Consider the following 22,437-nt stretch of genomic DNA (forward strand, 5'->3'; position numbering starts at 1 on the left):
CGATGGTAGTGGTGATGATGATGATGATGATGATGGTGGTGGTGGTAATGATGATGGTGGTGATGATATTGATGGTGATGGTGATGATTTTGTTTGTTTTAATGCCTGGTCATTTTTTTTTTCTTTTTTTAATGTAAAGAAGGAAGAACCAAAGGACAAGCATGTAAAATAATTCGTTCCTTTTAAAAAAACATGAAAAGAGCGCCAAATTAAAAATAATTTCATTTCGAGATGCCTGGACACACTGCATTGGAAAGAGTGGAGGTCATAGGCAGAGGGAAATACAGACAGAGGGAGACAGTTCCAGAGTTGACCTGTCTGATACATGAAGGACAGAGTGCAGTAGAGAGTGGAGGTCATAAGCAGAGGGAAAGGCCCCCCGCACACAGGCCACATTTCAGTCGACGGTGTCTGCCACTTTTTTGTGGTGAGAAATAAAACGCACGTGTTTCTATGGAAGCCCACACACGAGCCAATTTTTAGTGGCAGCCACAAAAAAATGGTGACCGGGTCCATTTTACCCGCCACGCCACGGTGGCTGGCCACTGGTGACCGATGATGGATGCCGTTAATTCAAATGGCAGCCCGCACACGGGCCACTTTGCGGTGGCACTGGCGTTGTTGACGGTCCATTCCCTACCCAAGGTCATGTGTCTACGCCAGGTCCTCTCCCTAACCAAGATCATCTTCCGTCCCAGGGTTACATGCGTACAAAATAAAAGTTACACCACACTATAAAGTCGTTCAGAACTTGAAGTTCGCGAAAGTCTACAGTTTGTACCAGGTAACGTTATCAATGTGTCCTCCCCAGTGCCAGGCACAATGTCAGGTATTCCAAGCAAAGCTGAACAGTCTGAGTGATTCATTTGTATATTTTGTTTATTGGTAGCATGTGGGTGGATTTTTCCTAGCAGTGACACAGTTTTTTGATAAATCAGTGTTACATGTTTTGTTAATATCAATATGCTTGCCAATAGGTTTCATCAGTTTCAGAAAAGCAAAACATTATGCCAATTTCTTAAATATCTGGGGAACCTATTTCCGTGCTGTGCAGTTTATTTCAGTGTAACATCTTTACACTTGCAAAAATACAATGTCTTATTTATTTTATGAAATGTGATTAATTTACTCACAAGTTTTCTCAGAATTCTTGCGGAACGTGTATGTCTATATTCTATCTCTTGCCAGACACCTTAATCCCATACGGGGAGGCCATAAACAAACCACCTTCACGTCACCCTGTCCCCCGCCATTTCATTGCCCTGCTCCCAATTCACACACTCCTTTCTCATATACCCTTCCACTCCATCCCATCCTTGGCAATCCCCTCCCTCTCTCCCCCTCTACTCTCCTCATCAGTCTCTCACTCTCCATCCTCTCCACATGGCCAAACCACCCCAGTGTGTTTCTCCTAACAAATCCTATCACTTCCACATCCACACCACAACACTTCTTCACATCCTCATTCGTCAGCCTGTCTCTCCATGTGACTCCACAGGCTCTTCTTAAATAACTCATTTTCACCGCACTCACTCTTGACTTGTGTCTTTCCAACAACGTCCAAGCTTCACTTCCATACGTTAGAGTTGGTATCAAAATACTGTCATGTAGTAACTTTTTCACTTCCATGTTCACTTCCCTGTTTCTTATCACTGCTTTCAAGGAACCAGCAACCTTTCTTCCTTGTTGTACTCTTTCAAGCATTTCACCCTCTAAACTTTCATCCTTACTCATCACACTACCTAAGTAGTTAAACGTACTTACATTTCCTCACCATCCAACCTCACTGTACATTCCATTTCTGTCCAAGACCATAACTTTGCTCTTCCCTACATTCACCTTTACCGTTTCTTACACACTCGCCCAGACTCATTCACCAAGCCTTGCAGTTCCCCTTCCTCTTCACATAACAGCACAGTATCGTCTCTTCAGTAGCATACAACAGAACAGGAAGTTTCCAAACGCTGCGATAACCTGGGTATATGACAGATTTTACAGCTGTTTTAGAGAGAGGGCGGCGGCCCGGTTCCGGGACATTTCGCCGTCAATTCACTTCGCCGTCAAAACATGGACGATTCCCCGTCAGGACAATTCACACCCAAGACGATTCCCCGTCACTCTAGAAAAATACTTAATATTATTTAATAATAACTTATTTTCCTGAGAACTGTCAAGGTCTGTGTCCATTCAGTAGCGAAGGCTTTTAGTTTATAACGTGTTTCTACCTCGCTGTTGTCTACTTTGAATTATATTCTGGTGTACACTTATTTTTATAGACAATATGGAGATCATTCACATAATTTGAAAGTATGTCGATCGTTCACTTAAGGTTATTATGTATTTATATAAATGTCAATGCCTCGTACGTAGCCTTATGTTAAAGACGAAGTGAAACATCTTACATCGCCTGAGTCACGTTTCAATATATTTGGTTTCCCGTTAATACGGACTACTTGATGCCATATTTTATATTCATTATAAAAAAAAAAACATCACTTTTATAACTCGTATAGCTCAAAAACTAGTATACTTGCTGATTAAAATTATATGTAAACCCATGACGGCGAAAGGTCCTGACGGTGAATTGTCTTGTTATTGTGACGGCGAACCCCATGGAGATACCAGTGTTACCAGATCACAGCGGGCAGCAAACAATCACTTTTAATATAGTACTGTTAAATATTATGACTTTTTGCTGTTACGGTCAGGTAGATTTCGTATAATAATTTTCTTTTAGTAAATTAGAAGATCAAAAACTTATATATGTGTGTTGTAATAATCAACTGAAGCAGTGAAGTATATGTACAGGTGTCACTCGTGATCTGGCAGCATTGTCGTCACCTGAGCCACTGTTTGTGAGTGAAATGTTGTGCTTTTGTAATGACATTTTACGACAGTGTATCGTTATTAATTTTGTGTGACGATTTAAGGACGATTACAGGGTGGTACTAGTCTTTCTGGAGGTAAATTAGGTACCAATAAAGGTATCTTAGTGGTATATTGGGGATACGGTTATTTAGCCGTCCTAATTCTTCATTTTGTCACATTAAACAGTACTATAACAGACGAGTTGAATTTGTGATATGGAGGTGATGTAGAACCATATAATTGTGAAAAGTAAGCAGTATGTCAGTAAAATATATAAATGTAGATTATCCAGTACCTTAATACAATATCGTAGGCCATTTCATCAGTTATTATTATCATGATTTAAACTTGATAAAGTATATAATGGGTAAATGTACACTATAAGCAGCAGAAAGACATTACTAAATCATTTACCATTTCTCCAGTTTATGTTCTGTATTTCCCTGACTTTCATGGAGGTAAATAATTGATTTTATTTTTATCCCCTCCATGTTATCATGTTTCTTATGCACACTTCCTAAAATTTACTCAAATCTTGGTTAGGTTAGGTTGAATTGCTAGACCAGGTTAGGTTAAATTACTAGGTTAAGTTAGGGTTATTATTATAGTTTTAGCCAGCCACAGAATTATGAGATTCTGATTTTTTTTTTTTTTTCTTCAGTATTTTAGACAATTCTTAAACACTTTTCATCTGTGGCATTTTCATTCGAAATGTTTTTTTTTTTACTCGAAGATAACCTAACTTAACCTAGTCTAGCCTAACCTTCAAGAGTAAAATAAAAATAATTTGCAACTAAAATGCCATAGAAGAAAGCTGTTATACAATTGTCTGTATAAAAAAAAAAAAAAAAATCAGTCTCATCATTCTGTTTTGGGCTGAAACGATAAGAGAACCAAGAATTTTAACATGAAACATTTACCACCCCAGAAGGAAACAGAAAAAAATATAAAAGACTATCAGGAAGAGGGACTGATTTGGTAAGGTGCTTCTGCTGCCCAAAGTAAAGCGTATTTTCACCAGAGTAATCAATAAAGGAGTTAAAAGTGGAAGAAATATAGATTACAGAGGGAGTTAACATTGTTGGCCTATTTTGTCACCTCATTTGCATTACTATTACCCATGTGGAGAGGATGGAGAGTGAGAGACTGATGAGGAGAGTGTCTGTGAGTGAGGTGGAGGGGGGGGGAGAGGGAAGGGGAGGCCAAGGATGAGATGGAGGGATGTTGAGAGGTATATTAGGGAGGGGGAAGTGAGCTGGGGGGGAGGGCAGTGAAATGGTGGGTGACAGAGCTACTTGGAGGCATTTTGTCTGCGGCCACCCATTGCTGGATTAGGGCGTTGGGCTATAGATAGATAGATATTTTGTCACCTCATTAGCATTACTATTACCCTGGAGTAGAATTGATGTAATTATGTATTTTGTAATGAGTGTTTTCTAGTCTTAATTACCATCAGGTTTGACAGGGAGTAAAAATTTTCATAATACTCGACCACAGGGATGCAGGTCTTCCAAATTTCCTCTTCAAATGGGTCTTTCACAGGTGGATTAGGGTCGTATAGGTTAGAGGAGAAGTATTGGTTTGTTAGGAATTGGGTGCTTCTGTTGTTAGGTGTAGTGGCAATGCTTGGGGGTTGAAATCATCGGGGTTGGGTTAGGTTAGGTTGACAGGACTCGGTTAACAGGCTGCAGTGAGTATCCAGGCAGTATCCTTAAATACCCCAAATTTGTACATCATATAAACGTTTCGGCCATGTGGAGAGGATGGAGAGTGAGAGACTAATGAGGAGAGTGTATGTGAGTGAGGTGTGGGTGGGGGTTCATCATATAAGCGTTTCAGCCATGCGGAGAGGATGGAGAGTGGGAGACTGATGAGGAGAGTGTATGTGAGTGAGGTGGAGGGGGGGGAGAGGGAAGGGAAGGCTGAGGATGAGATGGAGGGATGGTGTGAAGAGGTACAGTATATGAGAGAGAGGGGGATGTGAGCTGGGAGCAGGACAGTGAAATGGCAAGGGACAGGGCAACATGGAAGCAATTTGTTCATGGCATCTGGCAATAGATAGATATATGTTTTGTAGTCTATAAGCAACAAACAATGATCTCTGTTGCATATTGTACTGAGGTTAGTTTCCTTATCAATGTAGCTCACCGGAGAGCGGGGTAAAGAGTAATTCCTAAGTTTTCCTGCCTGTTGTAAGAGGTGACTGTAAGCGGCCTGTTTGTGGACTTAGAAAAATCCATCAATATTTGGCTTTTTTTCAGTGGCTGACAATTTTTTCAGTTTCATGCTGGTATATATATATATATATATATATATATATATATATACAGTAACCCCTCCAATATCCGGATCAATAGAGCCATCGGTAGGTTCGGATATTGGTTTCGTCCGGATATTGGGCCCCAGCTTATGGACTTGTACTTATGGACCCTAACTCAGAGAAACACCTATACAACTCCCTCCGGACATGCATAGCACCTATTTAACACCCAAATCACACTGATAAGGCACATAAATGACTGAAATAAATGCAAGAGAAACATAAAATGTGGGTTTAGAAGTATGTTCATACATTAATAAACATTCTGGTACTTATGGACTCTAACCGAACCTAACTCTGAAAAACACATTCCTACTGCACATGCATGAGGTAAGTTTAGTATGGAAAGAAGTACAGTATGACACTTCCTGGTAAGTATAGTATGGGAAAAAATACAATATGAAACATTCTGGTAAGTATAGTATGGAAAAAAGTACAATATGAAACACTCTGGCTACTTACAGCAAGTCCCTGGCCACCTCGATGAATAACCGCCTCCTCTCAGACTCTGACAGTAAGAACGATTTCCTGAAGCACTTGCAGTACACTCTTCCTGAAGTCTTGCACTGAACTTAGTCAATAACACACAGAAGTCCGTTCTCTTCACAGTGTTCACTTTAGTCCAAATAATGTTCCATTAAATTTTAGTGTTGCACATTAATTTTTCCCAAGTTTTTTTAATTTTCCAAAGCCAAAACAAAGAAGGTTAGTTACGTTAAATTTCTTTTCTACTGAGTCTTTTCTCTCATTTCGAAAACCTTAACACAACACACCGTTTTTTTCACTGCACAACACTCAAAATTCCCGTGTGGTCTAGTGGAGAAGTTCTTGCTGTTTATTCGCTGTCAGAGTCCGAGAGTATCACTGGCAGGCGACCAAGGGGTGCATCGGTGGGTCGTGGTGATGGCGTACCGACTACAGAAGACTCTGAAGATAGCTGCAAACTCACATCGAGCGGTGACTCCACTGTAGCTGATGTGCTGGGCTGTGGCTCGGAGCATGAGGGCCTGTCTTGGGGAGGCAACGGAGTGGAACCAGGGCTTGGCACAGCGGGGGTCACGGGCCTGAAAAAACTGTCAATCGTTGACTGACGCAAGGACCGACGATTCTGGCGATTGATGATGCGCTGCTGGAAAGCACGCACTTCCTCCACGAGTCCCAAGGGCCCCATCTCCCTGTCGCAGTCTGGGTGTTCCAGGTAGTCTAGGACAAACTCTAGATGTTCCCGGAGTGCGCTCAGCTTGGGGATGGCTGGAGTAGTGTCCTGCTGAGAGGAGTCCACATCATCATCGCCTTCGTCGTCGGAATCTTCAAGTTCGGGACTGACACCAGCAACCGAAGACGCGATCTCGATATCAGACAACGTCTGATACCCAGGATCGCCCTCGTCATCGTCCAACCACTCACGAACATCGTCCACATCAACATCGTCGCTGTGCGTACGTAGCCGTGCATGGAAGTCATCCACGTCAAACCCTAGGAAATCGTACTCCACATCTGTTCCGAGAAGCAGATGAGACCAACCATTTTCAAGAGTTTTCACAAGGACTTCCTTCCATGCACTAGCCCAGTTGTACAGCGCAGACTTGATGTTGTAGCGGCGAAGGTTTTCCAAAGTCAGCTTGCCTCGAGTGTCACGTCCTTCCCTGCACTCGTCCTCGTCCTCGAGAACAACCATCACCTCGTCCAGGAACTTCCGACGGTACAGGCGCTTTGTTGCCACGATCACTCCTTGGTCCATGGGTTGAATGAGAGCAGTCGTATTAGGTGGCAGAAACATGCACCTAATACGGCCATTCTCAGCAACCAAGTCCTTGTCGCACGGGTGGGCAGGTGCATTGTCGAGGAGAAGGAGAGCCTTTACCTGGTCGCGAGGAATTCCCAGTGTCTTCGTCTGGTACTGGATGACCCCCTTGACGAAGTGACGGTGAAACCAGTCTTTGAAAATCACAGCTGTGAACCATGCTTTCAAAGAATGGTACCATACGACAGGAAGGACATCCATCACCCCACGAAGGCACCGAGGTTGCTTTGCACAGCCAACAATAACGGGCTTAAGCCGGTGCATGCCGTTAGCATTGGCACAACACAAAGCAGATATCCGTTCCTTAGAAAGCTTGCGGCCAGGTACACGCTTCTCCGTCTCATCGGCTAGAGTGTTCGTTGGCACCGAGCGATAGAATAGGCCAGTTTCGTCAGCGTTATAGACTTGACCGAGAGTGAGGCCCTCCCTGTCGATCAAGCCTTTCACCTTGTGCCGAAACTCGTCCACTCCATCCTCGTTAGCATCCAATGCTTCGCCATGTGCTTTACGGTTAGTAAGGCCATGTCGCAACTTGAACGCGAAGAGCCAACCCTCGGATGCCTTGAAGTCTAGGGCGTCGTGAAGCCTTGCAAACTTCTCAGCAGCAGCCTTCAGCTCCGTTCCACGTACCATCACACCAGCTGCACGTTGCTGTCGATACCAAATCAACGTGGAGCGGTCGATTTCTGCATACTTGGGGGTAAACGTAACCTTCCTCTCCACATTGCGTTTGCTTCTCGACGAGAAGTCAGCCGTGTACTGCATGAGCTTGTCTCGGAAACGCTTGATATCGAACAAAGTCGACCGGGCCAGGTTGAACTCGCGGAGAATGCGTGAAGAAGACCAACCCGCAACTTTCTCCAATATCTCCCGTTTCTTCTCCAGAGTCAACACCACTCTCTTCCTTTTCTCAGGAGGCGGGGACATCATCACGCACACTAAGAGGAGGGCAGAGAGCAGCAGGAGGCCTTGCAGCAAGTACGGCACCACCACAAAAGCAAGCACGTGGGCAGCCATGGCGAAGAGCGTAGGTCCAGTCGCGGTGAGAGACAGGCGGGAAGTGGGGAGGATGCAGCGGCGCTCTATCGGACGTCGGAGGAATGACGAACCAAAACAATGCTCTCACGCGGCCCGCGCGGCAAGTTCAAATTACGGACAGCAAATTTTTTTTTTTTTTTTTTTTTTTTTTTTTTTTTTTTTTTGGAATGTTTGATCCCAGGACGATAAGGTTCGGTTAGTGGGGATGTTCGGTTATTGGGCGTCCGGATATTAGAGTGATTACTGTATATATATATATATATATATATATATATATATATATATATTGTGTGTGTGTTACCTTTTCCTATTTCTCACATCTTTCCTGTCACTACTTTTTGCTTTTCTTTCCATTACAGGTGGCTTTACATTGAGTGACAAGCCAAATGGTTTCCTGTAAGCCAAGAAACCATTTATAACGCTGGGTGGTAACCATATAACCAAACCATATGAGCTTCCTACGTGTCAAGTGGGTTGGTGGAGGGTTAGTGCCCCTCCCTGTAAAACAAATAACTCAGAGTCAAATGGCCACCCCGTACGGGATTATGGCGTCTGGCAATAGATAGATAGAGAGATAATGTTACCTTTCTTGCATCAGGAAATATTTTATAATGATGATGATGATGATGGTTATGTGTTATAATAATGATGATGATGATGGTGAAGGTTTTAAAATGTGTTATGATAATGATGGTGATGATGGTTATAAAATGTTTCAATAATGATGATGATGGTGGTTATAAAATGTGTTACAATAATGATGATGATGATGATGATGATAATGACAGGTATAGGTGATGATGATTCTAATAATGTATGGATGATGATGATGATGATAATTTTGATGATGCAGATGATAATGATTTTCATGATGATGATGGTGATATTTATAATACTGTATTGATGATGATGATGGTGATGAGGGTGATTCTGATACTGTACTGATGATGATTGATGATGATGATTTTGATACTGTATTGATGATGATTGTGATGATGATGATGATGATTCTGTATTGATGATGATGGTGATGATGATGGTTTCAGGTGGAGAGGGAGGGCAGTTGGTGACAGCGGCCGGGCAGTTTGGGGTCGTTAAGGCAGCTGGTGCGGACTAACTACCATCGTCAGGTCAGGTTAGTTTGTTATTGTTGTTGTTTGTTGTTGTTGTTGTGTTGTTTTTGTTAATTATGTGGTGATTGATATATAGAGAAGTAAAACCCTTTCTTCATCATCATCATCATCTTCATCAAAAATCCTACTGTTTGATGATGATGATGATGACAGTGATAATGATGTGTTATGAAGATGATGATGGTGATGACAATGATAATTATGTGTTATGATGATGATAATGATAATGATGATGATGATGATTTGTGGGATGATTTGTTATGATGGTGATGATGATGACTGATTTATGTTATGATGATGATGATGATGATGGTGAGATTTGGGCTATAAAGGAAGAGGATATTCTTTGGCTCAGATGTACAGAAATGACAATGATTAGGTGGATTTGCAGTGCGTCCCTGAGTGTGAGGCCTGGGGGGGCTAGGTTTGTGATGGAGGAGTGGAGAGGAAGGATGGGACTGGAGTGTATTGGTGTTGTGATGAGGAGGGGTAGACTGAGATGGTTTGGGAGGAAGGATGGGACTGGAGTGTATTGGTGTTGTGATGAGGTGGGGTAGACTGAGATGGTTTGGGAGGAAGGATGGGACTGGAGTGTATTGGTGTTGTGATGAGGAGGGGTAGACTGAGATGGTTTGGGAGGAAGGATGGGACTGGAGTGTATTGGTGTTGTGATGAGGAGGGGTAGACTGAGATGGTTTGAGAGGAAGGATGGGACTGGAGTGTATTGGTGTTGTGATGAGGAGGGGTAGACTGAGATGGTTTGGGAGGAAGGATGGGACTGGAGTGTATTGGTGTTGTGATGAGGAGGGGTAGACTGAGATGGTTTGGGAGGAAGGATGGGACTGGAGTGTATTGGTGTTGTGATGAGGAGGGGTAGACTGAGATGGTTTGAGAGGAAGGATGGGAGTGGAGTGTATTGGTGTTGTGATGAGGAGGGGTAGACTGAGTTGGTTTGGGAGGAAGGATGGGACTGGAGTGTATTGGTGTTGTGATGAGGAGGGGTAGACTGAGATGGTTTGGGAGGAAGGATGGGACTGGAGTGTATTGGTGTTGTGATGAGGAGGGGTAGACTGAGATGGTTTGGGAAGAAGGATGGGACTGGAGTGTATTGGTGTTGTGATGAGGAGGGGTAGACTGAGGTGGTTTGGGAGGAAGGATGGGACTGGAGTGTATTGGTGTTGTGATGAGGAGGGGTAGACTGAGATGGTTTGGGAGGAAGGATGGGACTGGAGTGTATTGGTGTTGTGATGAGGAGGGGTAGACTGAGATGGTTTGGGAGGAAGGATGGGACTGGAGTTTATTGGTGTTGTGATGAGGAGGGGTAGACTGAGGTGGTTTGGGAGGAAGGATGGGACTGGAGTGTATTGGTGTTGTGATGAGGAGGGGTAGACTGAGATGGTTTGGGAGGAAGGATGGGACTGGAGTGTATTGGTGTTGTGATGAGGAGGGGTAGACTGAGGTGGTTTGGGAGGAACGATGGGACTGGAGTGTATTGGTGTCGTGATGAGGAGGGGTAGACTGAGATGGTTTGGGAGGAAGGATGGGACTGGAGTGTATTGGTGTTGTGATGAGGAGGGGTAGACTGAGATGGTTTGGGAGGAAGGATGGAACTGGGGTGTATTGGTGTTGTGATGAGGAGGGGTAGATTGAGATGGTTTGAGAGGAAGGATGGGACTGGAGTGTATTGGTGCTGTGATGAGGAGAGGTAGATTGAGATGGTTTGGTTGGAAGGATGGGACTGGAGTGTATTGGTGTTGTGATGAGGAGGGGTAGATTGAGATGGTTTGAGAGGAAGGATGGGACTGGAGTGTATTGGTGTTGTGATGAGGAGGGGTAGACTGAGATGTTTGGGGATGTGGAAAGAATGGAGGATGACAGCTGGGTGTGGAGGGTGAGAGGTGTAAACATTGAGGGTAGAGTTGAGAGGAAGGATGGGACTGGAGTGTATTGGTGTTGTGATGAGGAGGGTAGACTGAGATGTTTGGGGATGTGGAGAGGATGGAGGATGACAGCTGGGTGTGGAGGGTGAGAGGTGTGAACATCAAGGGTATGGCTACAAAAGGCAGACTAAGAAAAAGTGCTGAGATGATTCTGTAGAGCAAGGTTCATCAATTACCATAGTTTCTTTGAAGGTCTGGTTACACTCACTTTAGATCCAGATTAGAGAGAGAGAGAGAGAGAGGTGTCCCAAGTCCTGATATACTAGCTTTAAGATGTGATTCTCAGCCTAATTTTGAGGGGAAAAAAATCAACATGGGACCAATTATGAACTGATAAAGAGCTGTATTTACTGATAGCTTTGTGAGGAAATTATGAGGGAGACCATTTTGGGAGGGGGAGGCTGAGGATGAGATGGAGGGATGGAGTGGAGAGGTGTATGAGAGAGGGGGGTGTGAGGTGGAAGCAGGGCGATGAAATGGCCGTGGGACGGTGATCTGTTTGTGGCCACCCTTTACAGGATTAAGGCGTCCGGCAATAGATAGATAGACCATTTTTCCCATAAGATCATCATCTGTAGAAATTGGAAAGGTGGGGATGAAGCACTTGATGGAGATTTTAGTAGAAAAAAATGATTTCTTCTGGGTAACTCAAACTGTCTTTATCACGTACATTTCTGTTTCCTTCTCTGACGTAACAGTGTGCGCTGGCTTCTGCGAAAGTTACGAACAAAAAATAAACACAAATAATCCGTAACTTAATGTACAGGGGTCGAGTTAGTGGGCGTCATAACCAACCGCTTGTGTCGTTTGTACTTCATCCAGCCCTTCTTACCCCCAACTGCTATTACGTTTACTTCATAACCATATTCACTGTAACACCACCACTGTGATGATGATAATTTGTGCTGTGGTGTTGATGATGATGATGATGATGATCATGTTGATGATGATGATGATAGTGATAGAATACAGCATTTGGTGGGGCTGACAAGAAAGACTGCATGCCACATAAACCCGAATGTCACAATATCTCCACTAATTCCACTTCTGTTTATCTCGACAGGTATTCACGCGGAGCCAGACACTGGAAACACCGAGCCCATACCACAGTCCGTCACTTAGTGCTGTTTATGTGGTGAATCGAGGGTTTTTCCGACACAGCAGCTCTTTATATGAGCATTGATAGCAGTTTCTGTGATGTATGAACTGCTGTGTATATTTTTTCTTCATTGAGAATTTGAATATTTGATGATCTAACTTTGAATTCGAGAGAGACACAGTGAGTGATTTTTTTTTTTTCGACATAGCAGCTGTTTATATGAGCATTGGTGGCTGTTTCTGTGATGTATTGACAGCTGTGTATATTGTTTTATCATTAAGAATTTGAATATTTGATGATCTAGTTTTGAATTCGAGACAGATGCAGTGTGTAATTTTTTCAACACAGCAGCTGTTTATATAAGCGTTGACGGCTGTTTAAGTGATGGTTTGACAGCTGTGTATATTTTTTTTCATTGGGAATTTGACTAGATGATTTCCTAGCATTTAATTAGACATAGAGAGAGAGAGAGTATTTATATGACCTATTGAGAGGTGTATATACTGTGTTGATGTACTGATAACTTTATTTGACCTGATCACAAGCCTTTCTGTCAAATGCGTATTGATTTTGTTTTATACGAGGCAACAGAATCTCCATATATAATTTTTTGAGACCTGGTTTATTTTTGGTTTTCTGAGGAGGTGGTAATTTAGTGCATGGCGATAGATTGGATGCAGTAGATAGATAGATAGAGGTAGATTGATAGATAAATAGATCAGTGCTTGTATGAATTTGAAGACCAGGGTGTTTGATGCATTGAGAGCTGTTTATCTCATGTTTTGAGCTGTTTAACTGACACCGAACTGTTTGTATTGTAATTTCAAAAACATCGTAACTTTACAAGAATTTCAAAAACATAAAGTACGAAATTTTCAGAAACATTGTAACCTACAAAATAACGTTTCAAAACAACATAACTTGCAAGACACTCAGAAACATCGTAACTTAAAAAACATCGTAACTTACAAGACTATTTCCACAACATCGTAACTTACAAGACTATTTCCAAAACATGGTAACTTACAAGACATTCAAAAACATCGTAACGTGCAAGAATATTTCCAAAACACCGTAACTTACAAGAATATTTCACAAACATCGTCACTTACAAGACATTAAAAAACATCGTAACTTACAAGAATATTTTCAAAACATTGTAACTTACAAGAATATTTCCATAGTAACTTACAAGAATATTTCCAAAACAGCGTAACTACAAGAATATTTCCAAAACATCGTAAATTACAAGACTAAACCAAATACAAATATATCTACATTCTGTGAGAGAGAGAGATTGTACAGGAAGTGAGTGGAAGGGAAAGCTACAGTGGTGAGAGAAAGAAAGAGTTGTACAGCAGTGAAGTTGGAGGGAAAAAAGTGTACATGGGTGTAGTGTAATAGCCTTTAGTGTGTACATTGGTGTAGTGTAATAGCCTTTAGTGTGTACATTGGTGTAGTGTAATAGCCTTTAGTGTGTACATTGGTGTAGTGTAATAGCCTTTAGTGTGTACATTGGTGTAGTGTATTACCAGAAATGAGGAGCACTGTAAGGCACTGTACAAAGTTGGTGATGGAGGTGGTTGTGGTGTTATTGTGTTTGGTGTTGGTGTTTGTGGTATGAGAGAGAGAGGGAGGGAGAGAAGATGTGTGTATGACGGATGTGATTACTAGTGTGTATGTGTGTGTGTTTTGTCAGTATGAGAGAATGATATACGAGGTGTGTTCATAAAGTATCGGACCTTAGCCTGTAAAAAAATAAATAGGTAACCTGTTGCACTAGGACACTGATCCCCCTCAAAGTCAGCCCTTCTGGCTGGACACACGTAGCCCAGCGCTCTTTACACGGCTTTAAACAGTTTTCACAGTTGGTTTTTGGTATCTCCTGCAGCTGCTTCGTCACATTTGTCATGATCTTCTCTCTCTGATGAATGTTGCTTAGGACGTGCTGGAGTGTGCAAATGGTGATCCAGCCTTCCTGAAGACTGTTATCACTGGAGATGAGACTTTGGTGTACGGGTATGATAAAGACACCAAAGCACAGTCGACCCAATGGAAGCATGCAGGGTTGCCTCGGCCAAAAAAATGCACAACAGGTCTACAGCAAGGTGAACTGCTATTGAATGTTGGGAGTTTTTTTTTGACTACCATGGCGTTGTGCATCACGAATACGCACCAGAAGGTCAGACTGTCAATAAACATTACTACCTCAATGTTATCCATCATCTTTGTGATGCAGTTGGGCAGAAGAGACCAGACCTTTGGAAAGCAGCAAGTTGGTAGCAGCATCATGACAATGCCCCGGCCCATTCCTCTCAACTGATTCAGGAATTTTTGGTCCAGCACAACATCCCTGCAGCTCTGGCAGGCTTCCTATGCACTAGACACGGCTCTGTGTGGCGTGTGGTTATTCCTTAAGCCCAAAACTCCACTGAAAGGTTCCCGATTTGAGACAAGAAGAGATCATGACAAATGTGATGAAGCAGCTGCAGGAGATACCGAAAACCAACTGTGAAAACCCTCAGGCCGTGTACAGGACGCTGGGCTACGTGTGTCAAGGCAGAAGGGCCAACTTTGAGGGGGATTAGTGTCCTAGCACAACAGGTTTCCTATTTATTTTTTTACAGCCTAAGGTCCGATACTTTATGAACACACCTCGTATCCAGTATGCATTACCAAATCCCATGTATCTATTTCTGTCTGTTTTCTTTCTATCTCTCCTTCATTCTTTCCTCTTCCTTCTGCCTGTGGGTGACTTTACACTTCCTCTTCTGTCTTTCTTTCCTTCATTCTTTCCTCTTCCTTCTGCCTGTGGGTGACTTTACACTCCCTCTTCTGTCTTTCTTTCCTTCATTCTTTCCTCTTCCTTCTGCCGTGGGTGACTTTACACTCCCTCTTCTGTCTGTCTTTCCTTCATTCTTTCCTCTTCCTTCTGCCTGTGGGTGACGTTACACTCCCTCTTCTGTCTTTCTTTCCTTCATTCTTTCCTCTTCCTTCTGCCTGTGGGTGACTTTACACTCCCTCTTCTGTCTTTCTTTCCTTCATTCTTTCCTGTTCCTTCTGCCTGTGGTTGACTTTACACTCCTTCTTCTGTCTTTCTTTCCTTCATTCTTTCCTCTTCCTGTGGGTGACTTTACACTCCCTCTTCTGTCTTTCTTTCCTTCATTCTTTCCTCTTCCTTCTGCCTGTGGGTGACTTTACACTCCTTCTTCTGTCTTTCTTTCCTTCATTCTTTCCCCTTCCTTCTGCCTGTAGGTGACTTTACACTCCCTCTTCTGTCTTTCTTTCCTTCATTCTTTCCTCTTCCTTCTGCCTGTGGGTGACTTTACACTCCCTCTTCTGTCTTTCTTTCCTTCGTTCTTTCCTCTTCCTTCTGCCTGTAGGTGACTTTACACAGAGTGACAAGCCAAATGGTTTCCTGTACAGCAGGAAACCATTTACTATGCTGGGTGGTAACCATATAACCAAATTTTGGCGCCTGGTGGTTTAGTGGGTAATTACGGAGCTCCAGTCGGATTGAGCTGGTGAAGGTTTATATCCAAGGGGTGGTTGGGGTTTATTGCTCACATACTGCCACTCAGGGATGAGTGAGGCTGGTCACTCTCATCTTAAATGTCAGGACCAACTTGCCTAGCCCCGAGCTCCTACACTCCTTATGGGGCAACGTAGGATTGGATGATGAGTGAATGAATTATAGCCTAATGCCTTATTCAATGAGGGGATGGTTACACACGCATTACCTCATTTCCCTGTCCTCTGCCATCAGACTGCCTTCCTTCCCTTCAACTCACATGCCTCTCCACCCCATCCCTCCATCTCATCCTTGGTCTCCCCCTCCACCTCACCCATACATTCCTAGTCAGTTTCTAATCCTCCATCCTCTCCACCCCATCCCTCCATCTCATCCCTGGTCTCCCCCTCCACCTCACTCACATTCACTCTCCTATTTAGTCTCTCATCATTCTCTCCACACAGCCACCATCTCAGGGCACACACACACACACACACACACACACACACACACACACACACACACACACACACACACACACACACACACGGCATCATGAGAGGAGCCACAGACAGAGCATTTATTGAGGAAACGAGGCAATTAGACCCAGCTGTATAATATTGTATATGACTGTATGTTATTGTGTATGACTATGTTATTGTGTATGACTGTATAATATTGTGTATGACTGTATGTTATTGTGTATGACTGTATAATATAGTGTATGACTGTATGTTATTGTGTATGACTATGTTATTGTGTATGACTATGTTATTGTGTATGACTGTATGTTATTGTGTATGACTGTATAATATTGTGTATGACTGTATGTTATTGTGTATGACTATGTTATTGTGTATGACTGTATGTTATTGTGTATGACTGTATAATATAGTGTATGACTATGTTATTGTGTATGACTGTATGTTATTGTGTATGACTGTATGTTATTGTGTATGACTATGTTATTGTGTATGACTATGTTATTGTGTATGACTATGTTATTGTGTATGACTGTATGTTATTGTGTATGACTGTATGTTATTGTGTATGACTGTATGTTATTGTGTATGACTGTATGTTATTGTGTATGACTATATTGTTGTGTTGAATGTATGTTATTGTTAAAGTGACCAGATTTACTGTAGCTAAAAGCGGGACACTGTCACGTGTATATATATATATATATATATATATATATATATATATAAGGTATTATATTTATATACAGCGCTGCACCTCACCCTGAGGCTGCTAATCAAACACTAACGTCTTAGACAAACTCCAAACATACCGCATGGTACAGTGAATGGCTGACCAAAGTTGTCAGTGAGCATAACTAACTCTATATTAATAAATTCATTATTTCATTTGTTTTGTATTATGCATAATTTTACTAATTCATCATGGTTTCATAAAGGAAGGTCAACGTATATCTAATGTAATAGTAATTTTCTAAAAGCAGGACACGTAAGATAATTTGCTAAAAAAGCGGGACACTTAAGTCGCCATGAAATAAGCGGGACAGATATAAATTATGCGGGACTGTTCCGCCTAAAAGCGGGACTCTGGTCACCTTAGTTATTGTGTATGACTGTATGGCTGAACAACGCTATACCTAACGACCCTTGTGCAGCAAAAGCCTCGTTGCCTGGGTGATTACCAAACCGTCCGATGTTCACCTTTAACAACCTCTCGGCTCTAACGACAAGGGCCTGTTATCAATTACCTCGTTATAGTAAGAGTGTACTGCATCAGGAAATTCAAAAGGTAACTGCTATACTCCTTTCACCTTAACTTGGCCCAGTTTTGCGTCCTTTTGCAGCTTATTTCACGTAGCTCAGTGGCTGAAAGAAGAGAAAAAACATGGTACAGCCCAACATCCACTCCACAGCACTTCTTCGTGACTAGCATCATATTCTAGTGTTAATCTATTGTTACCAGCATTCAAGATGGAGGGATGGCAATTTTAGGCCAAGTTAGAGTGAAAAGAGTATTTTTTATTTTAGATGAATGTACTAGGCTTCAGTTGTATCATATCTTTGTAAATAAATGAAGGTGAAATCTATCTTGCTTTGTTTGGCGAGTGGATGGTTGTGTCGGTGAGACGGGGTGAGGATTCCAATGGCTTGGAGGGTAGGTGAGTGAGTGTGTGGCCCATTTCGCTTCCTTCCTTCCATTTAACTCCTCCTTTGTTCTCTCAACCCTACCCTACATGATGATGATGGTGGTGGTGGTGATGATGATGATGATATTGATGATGAATGTAATGATGATGATGATGGTAAAGGTGATGATGGTGGTGGTGATGATTGATGATAATGATGAAGTTGATGATGATGATGATGGTGGTGGTGATGATGATGATGGTGGTGGTGGTGATGATGATGGTGGTGGTGGTGGTAATGATGATGATGGTGGTGGTGGTGATGTTGATAATAATGATGATGGTGGTGGCGGTGATGATTGATGATGATGATGACATTGATAGTGGTGATGGTGGTGGTGATGACAATGATGATGATGAAGGTGGTGATAATGACAATGGTAGTGGTGGTGATGATAATAATAATGATGATGATGGTGGTGATGATAATAATAATGATGATGATGGTGGTGATGATAATAATGATGATGGTGGTGATGATAATAATGATGATGGTGGTGGTGATAATGATGATGGTGGTGATGATATTGATGATGATGGTGATGATTTTGTTTTTTTTAATGCCTGTTCATTTTTTTTTTTAATGTAAAGAAGGAAGAACCAAAGGACAAGCATGCAAAATAATTTGGTCCTTTTAAAAAACATGAAAAGAGCGCCAAATTCAAAATCGGTTCATTTCGAGATGCCCGGACACACTGCATTGGAAAGAGTGGAGGTCATAGGCAGAGGGAAATACAGACAGAGGGAGACAGTTCCAGAGTTAACCTATTGCATAACTGAAGGACAGTACAATGAAGAGTGGAAGTCATAGGCAGAGGGAAATACAGACAGAGGGAGACGGTTCCAGAGTTGACCTGTTGCATAACTGAAGGACAGTACAGACTGCAGGTCATAGGCAAAGGAAAATACAGAGGGAGACAGTTCATGAGTTGACCTGTTGGGCGCATGAAGGGCAGAGTACAGTAAAGAGTGGAGGTCATAGGCAGAAGGAAATACACACAGAGGGAGACAGTTCCCGAGTTGACCTGTTGGATACGTGAAGGACAGTACAGACTGGAGGTCATAGGCAGAGGGAAATGCAGACAGAAGGAGACAGTTCCCGAGTTGACTTGTTCAATTCGTGAAGGGCAGAGTACGGTAAAGAGTGAAGGTCATAGGCAGAGGGATTTACACACAGAGGGAGACAGTTCCAGAGTTGACCTGTTGGATATGTGAAGGACAGAGTACAGGAAAGAGTGGAGGTCATAGGCAGAGGCAAATACAGACAGAGAGAGACAGTTCCAGAGTTGACCTGTTGGATACATGAAGGGCAGAGTATAGTAGAGTGGTCATAGGGAGAGGGAAATACAGACAGAGGGAGACTGTTCCAGAGTTGACCTGTTGGATACATGAAGGGCAGAGTATAGTAAAGAGTGGTCATAGGGAGAGGGAAATACAGACAGAGGGAGACAGTTCCAGAGTTGACCTGTTGGATAAGTGCATGACTACAATACTGATCTTGAATTTGGCGCTTTGTTATCTTGTTTTTGTTTTTTCTTGGAACAATTTTGCTGACTGGCCTTTGGATCTTTCTTCCTTGCAATATAGAATTAATAATGGTCAACTCTGGGATTAGGTAATTGCATAGAAGAGGGGCAAGAGTGTTTTATGTCTAGCCATCATCCACTCACTTGATGTAGTGTTGCCCACTTCTTCCTTCACCTTTATCATTCTTTTTCTGTGTCTCCTCCTCTCTTCCTATTTCTCACCATCATCCACTCACTTGATGTAGTGCTGCCTACTTCTTCCTTCACCTTTATCATTCTTTTTCTGTGTCTCCTCCTCTCTTCCTATTTCTCACCATCATCCACTCACTTGATGTAGTGCTGCCTACTTCTTCCTTCACCTTTATCATTCTTTTTCTGTGTCTGTCCTCCTCTCTTCCTATTTCTCACCATCATCCACTCACTTGATGTAGTGCTGCCTACTTCTTCCTTCACCTTTATCATTCTTTTTCTGTGTCTGTCCTCCTCTCTTCCTATTTCTCACCATCATCCACTCACTTGATGTAGTGCTGCCTACTTCTTCCTTCACCTTTATCATTCTTTTTCTGTGTCTGTCCTCCTCTCTTCCTATTTCTCACCATCATCCACTCACTTGATGTAGTGCTGCCCACTTCTTCCTTCACCTTTATCATTCTTTTTCTGTGTCTGTCCTCCTCTCTTCCTATTTCTCCCATCTTCCCTGTCACTTTTTATTACTCTTCTTTCCTTTACAGATGGCTTTACATTGAGTGACAAGCCTAATGGTTTCCTGTAAGCCAGGAAACCATTTACAACGCTGGGTGGTAACCATATAGGCCTAACCAACCCATACGTGTTCCCTACGTGTCAACAAGTGGGTTGGCAGAGGGTTAGTGCCCCTCCCCGTAAAACAACTAACTCAAAGACAAACCCCCACCCCTTACCGAGGATTATCAGAAAACTCTACGGGAATCGCCATCCACATTTCACTACTGGGAGGGACGCCTTCACGTGGTGGCGCTGATATAACATGGCGGTGGAGCTGCCTGGTTATACGAACATACCTCGCCTCCCTCCCTATCCCATTAAAGGAGGATGGTGGACTGGAAGAGGGTAAATTCTACTACTACTACTACCACCACCACCACCACTACTACTATTACTACTACCACCACTACTGTTACTACTACTACTACTACCACCACCACCACCACCACTACTACTAATACTACCAAAGAAATAAATGTAAAATTAGTGAGTATAAATGATAGAAGGAGGGAGAGGAGGAAAGAGAGGCAGGAAGGAACAAAGGAGGGAAGGAAGGAACGGAGGGAAGTATAGACAGAAGGAAGAAGAAAGGAATGGATGGAAGTATGGGAAGCAGGAAGGAATGGATGGATTGTGTACAGGAAGAGGAAGAGGAAGTAAGGAAATTCGAGAGGGAAGGAGGAAGGCGAAGAGAGGAAGGAAGGACATAGGTAAACATATCCAACATAAACACAATTCTCAACCGTTTATTTGAATATTTAACTGAACATAACTGACAAAAACGTGTGTGTGTGTGTGTGTGTGTGGTAATTTATTTGCATGCTTCGTACCTCACTTTTCTGAACGACTCATTTTCATAACGTGTACAAGACCGGTATATAAATGTTTGATGGATTATTATTATTATTATTATTATTATTATTATTATTATAGTATGTGAGCCTGTTATAAGTAACAGTGGCTATTATTAAGCCAGTCACACTAGCACTGAAAGGTCTAGACAGATGTAAGTAAATTTAACGGTCATATTCAAACTCCCACCAACACTCCAGCAGGGAATTGACGCCATATTGACATGCTACGAAGGATGAAGAATTGCTACGCCGCCTCTTAAGTTTAATAATAGACAAATATGAGTGAATTTAACAGCATTTTTCCAGCCTACAAGAACTCCATCACGGAATCGACGCCATATTGACAGAGTGCATAGGCGCCCTTGTCACACTCGCCGTCGTGGATGTAGTAACGGTCGTCATGGTACAGCTGGGCGCAGTTCTGGGTCTCGCCACCAGAGGGCTCGTGTACTCCTTCAACCTACGGAAAAAATAAATCAAATATGAGATGGAAATGGGTACCTTTTTTTTAATGCAAGAAAAAAGGAACCAAAGGCCAGGAGCCCGCAAAATCGTTCCCTCCAAGAAGAAGAAGAAAAAAAAAAAAAAAAAAAAAGATACCAGCCAAATTCAAGATCCGTTCATTTCGAGATGCCACGACACACTGCATTTGAAAGACTGTAGGGCATAGTAGGAAATACAGAGGGAGACAGTTCCAGAGTTGACCTGTCGCATACATGAAGGACTGGGACTTATCCGAGACGAATCAAGTTCCCTCTAACGTATTCTGACTGATTTTGAAAGATCTTAGTCCGTATTCGACTGTTAAGGAGCAAATACATTTTCCTTAGCGATTTATTTTCGAACTGTCTCTTTTGCATTTTCTCTACTGTCCAAACTCCCGCAGCCTTTGTCTATGTGTTTAATGTCCTTGGTGTGATGTGGGAGGGTGATTTTGTGTGGTATAATGTGGTGTGGGAGGGTGATATGGTGTGGGGGGAGTGGTGCTGGAGGGTGATTTTGTGTGGTATGATGTGGTGTGGTATGGGAGGGTGATATTGTGTGGTGTGCTGTGGTGTGGTGCAAATCCCACAATGTTTCAGCCACGCCCACCTCGCCCCAGAAAGGCACGCCCATCGCCATCGGTTGGTTGTCCACCCAGAACCACGCCCCCTCGTCCCCCCGGTCCGTCCCCCCCACCCAGTACGAGAACCGGTCTGGCACTTCCTGACCTGTTGGAACCGAAAATGGGTGATTAGTTGAATAGTAGTGGTGGTGGTGGTAGTAGAAGTAATAGTAATAATGGCAGTGGTAGCAGCAGGGCATCAGTAATAATAATAGTAATATAATAATAGTAAAAATAATAATAATAGTAGTAGTAGTAGTAGTAATAATAATAATAATAACAGCAATAATAATAATAACAACCCCCCCGCCATCACTCACTAGTCATG

The 22,437-nt window shown here is 42.7% G+C and overlaps 2 protein-coding genes across 2 annotated transcripts in view; both read right to left on the reverse strand.

The window, feature by feature from the left end:
* LOC145400746 (WD repeat and SOCS box-containing protein 1-like) overlaps positions 1-22,437 on the reverse strand; it is a 456,090-nt gene that overhangs the window by 127,199 nt on the left and 306,454 nt on the right. The window lies entirely within an intron of this gene.
* Positions 21,312-22,437, reverse strand: part of LOC145400719 (C-type lectin domain family 17, member A-like) — a 1,278-nt gene continuing 152 nt past the window's right edge. Inside the window, exons 1-3 of the mRNA XM_080273153.1 lie at positions 22,430-22,437; positions 22,097-22,215; positions 21,312-21,464 (exon numbers count right to left, since the gene is read on the reverse strand). The exon at positions 22,430-22,437 is cut by the window's right edge and continues 152 nt beyond it. Of these exons, the coding sequence (XP_080129279.1) occupies positions 21,312-21,464; positions 22,097-22,215; positions 22,430-22,437 (280 nt within the window). The remainder of the gene's footprint in view (positions 21,465-22,096; positions 22,216-22,429) is intronic.

This window comes from Coenobita brevimanus, chromosome 53, assembly GCF_032717465.1.
Source record: "Coenobita brevimanus isolate Jiangsu-jjx chromosome 53, ASM3271746v2, whole genome shotgun sequence".
In the NCBI taxonomy this organism is placed as follows: Eukaryota; Metazoa; Arthropoda; class Malacostraca; order Decapoda; family Coenobitidae; genus Coenobita; species Coenobita brevimanus.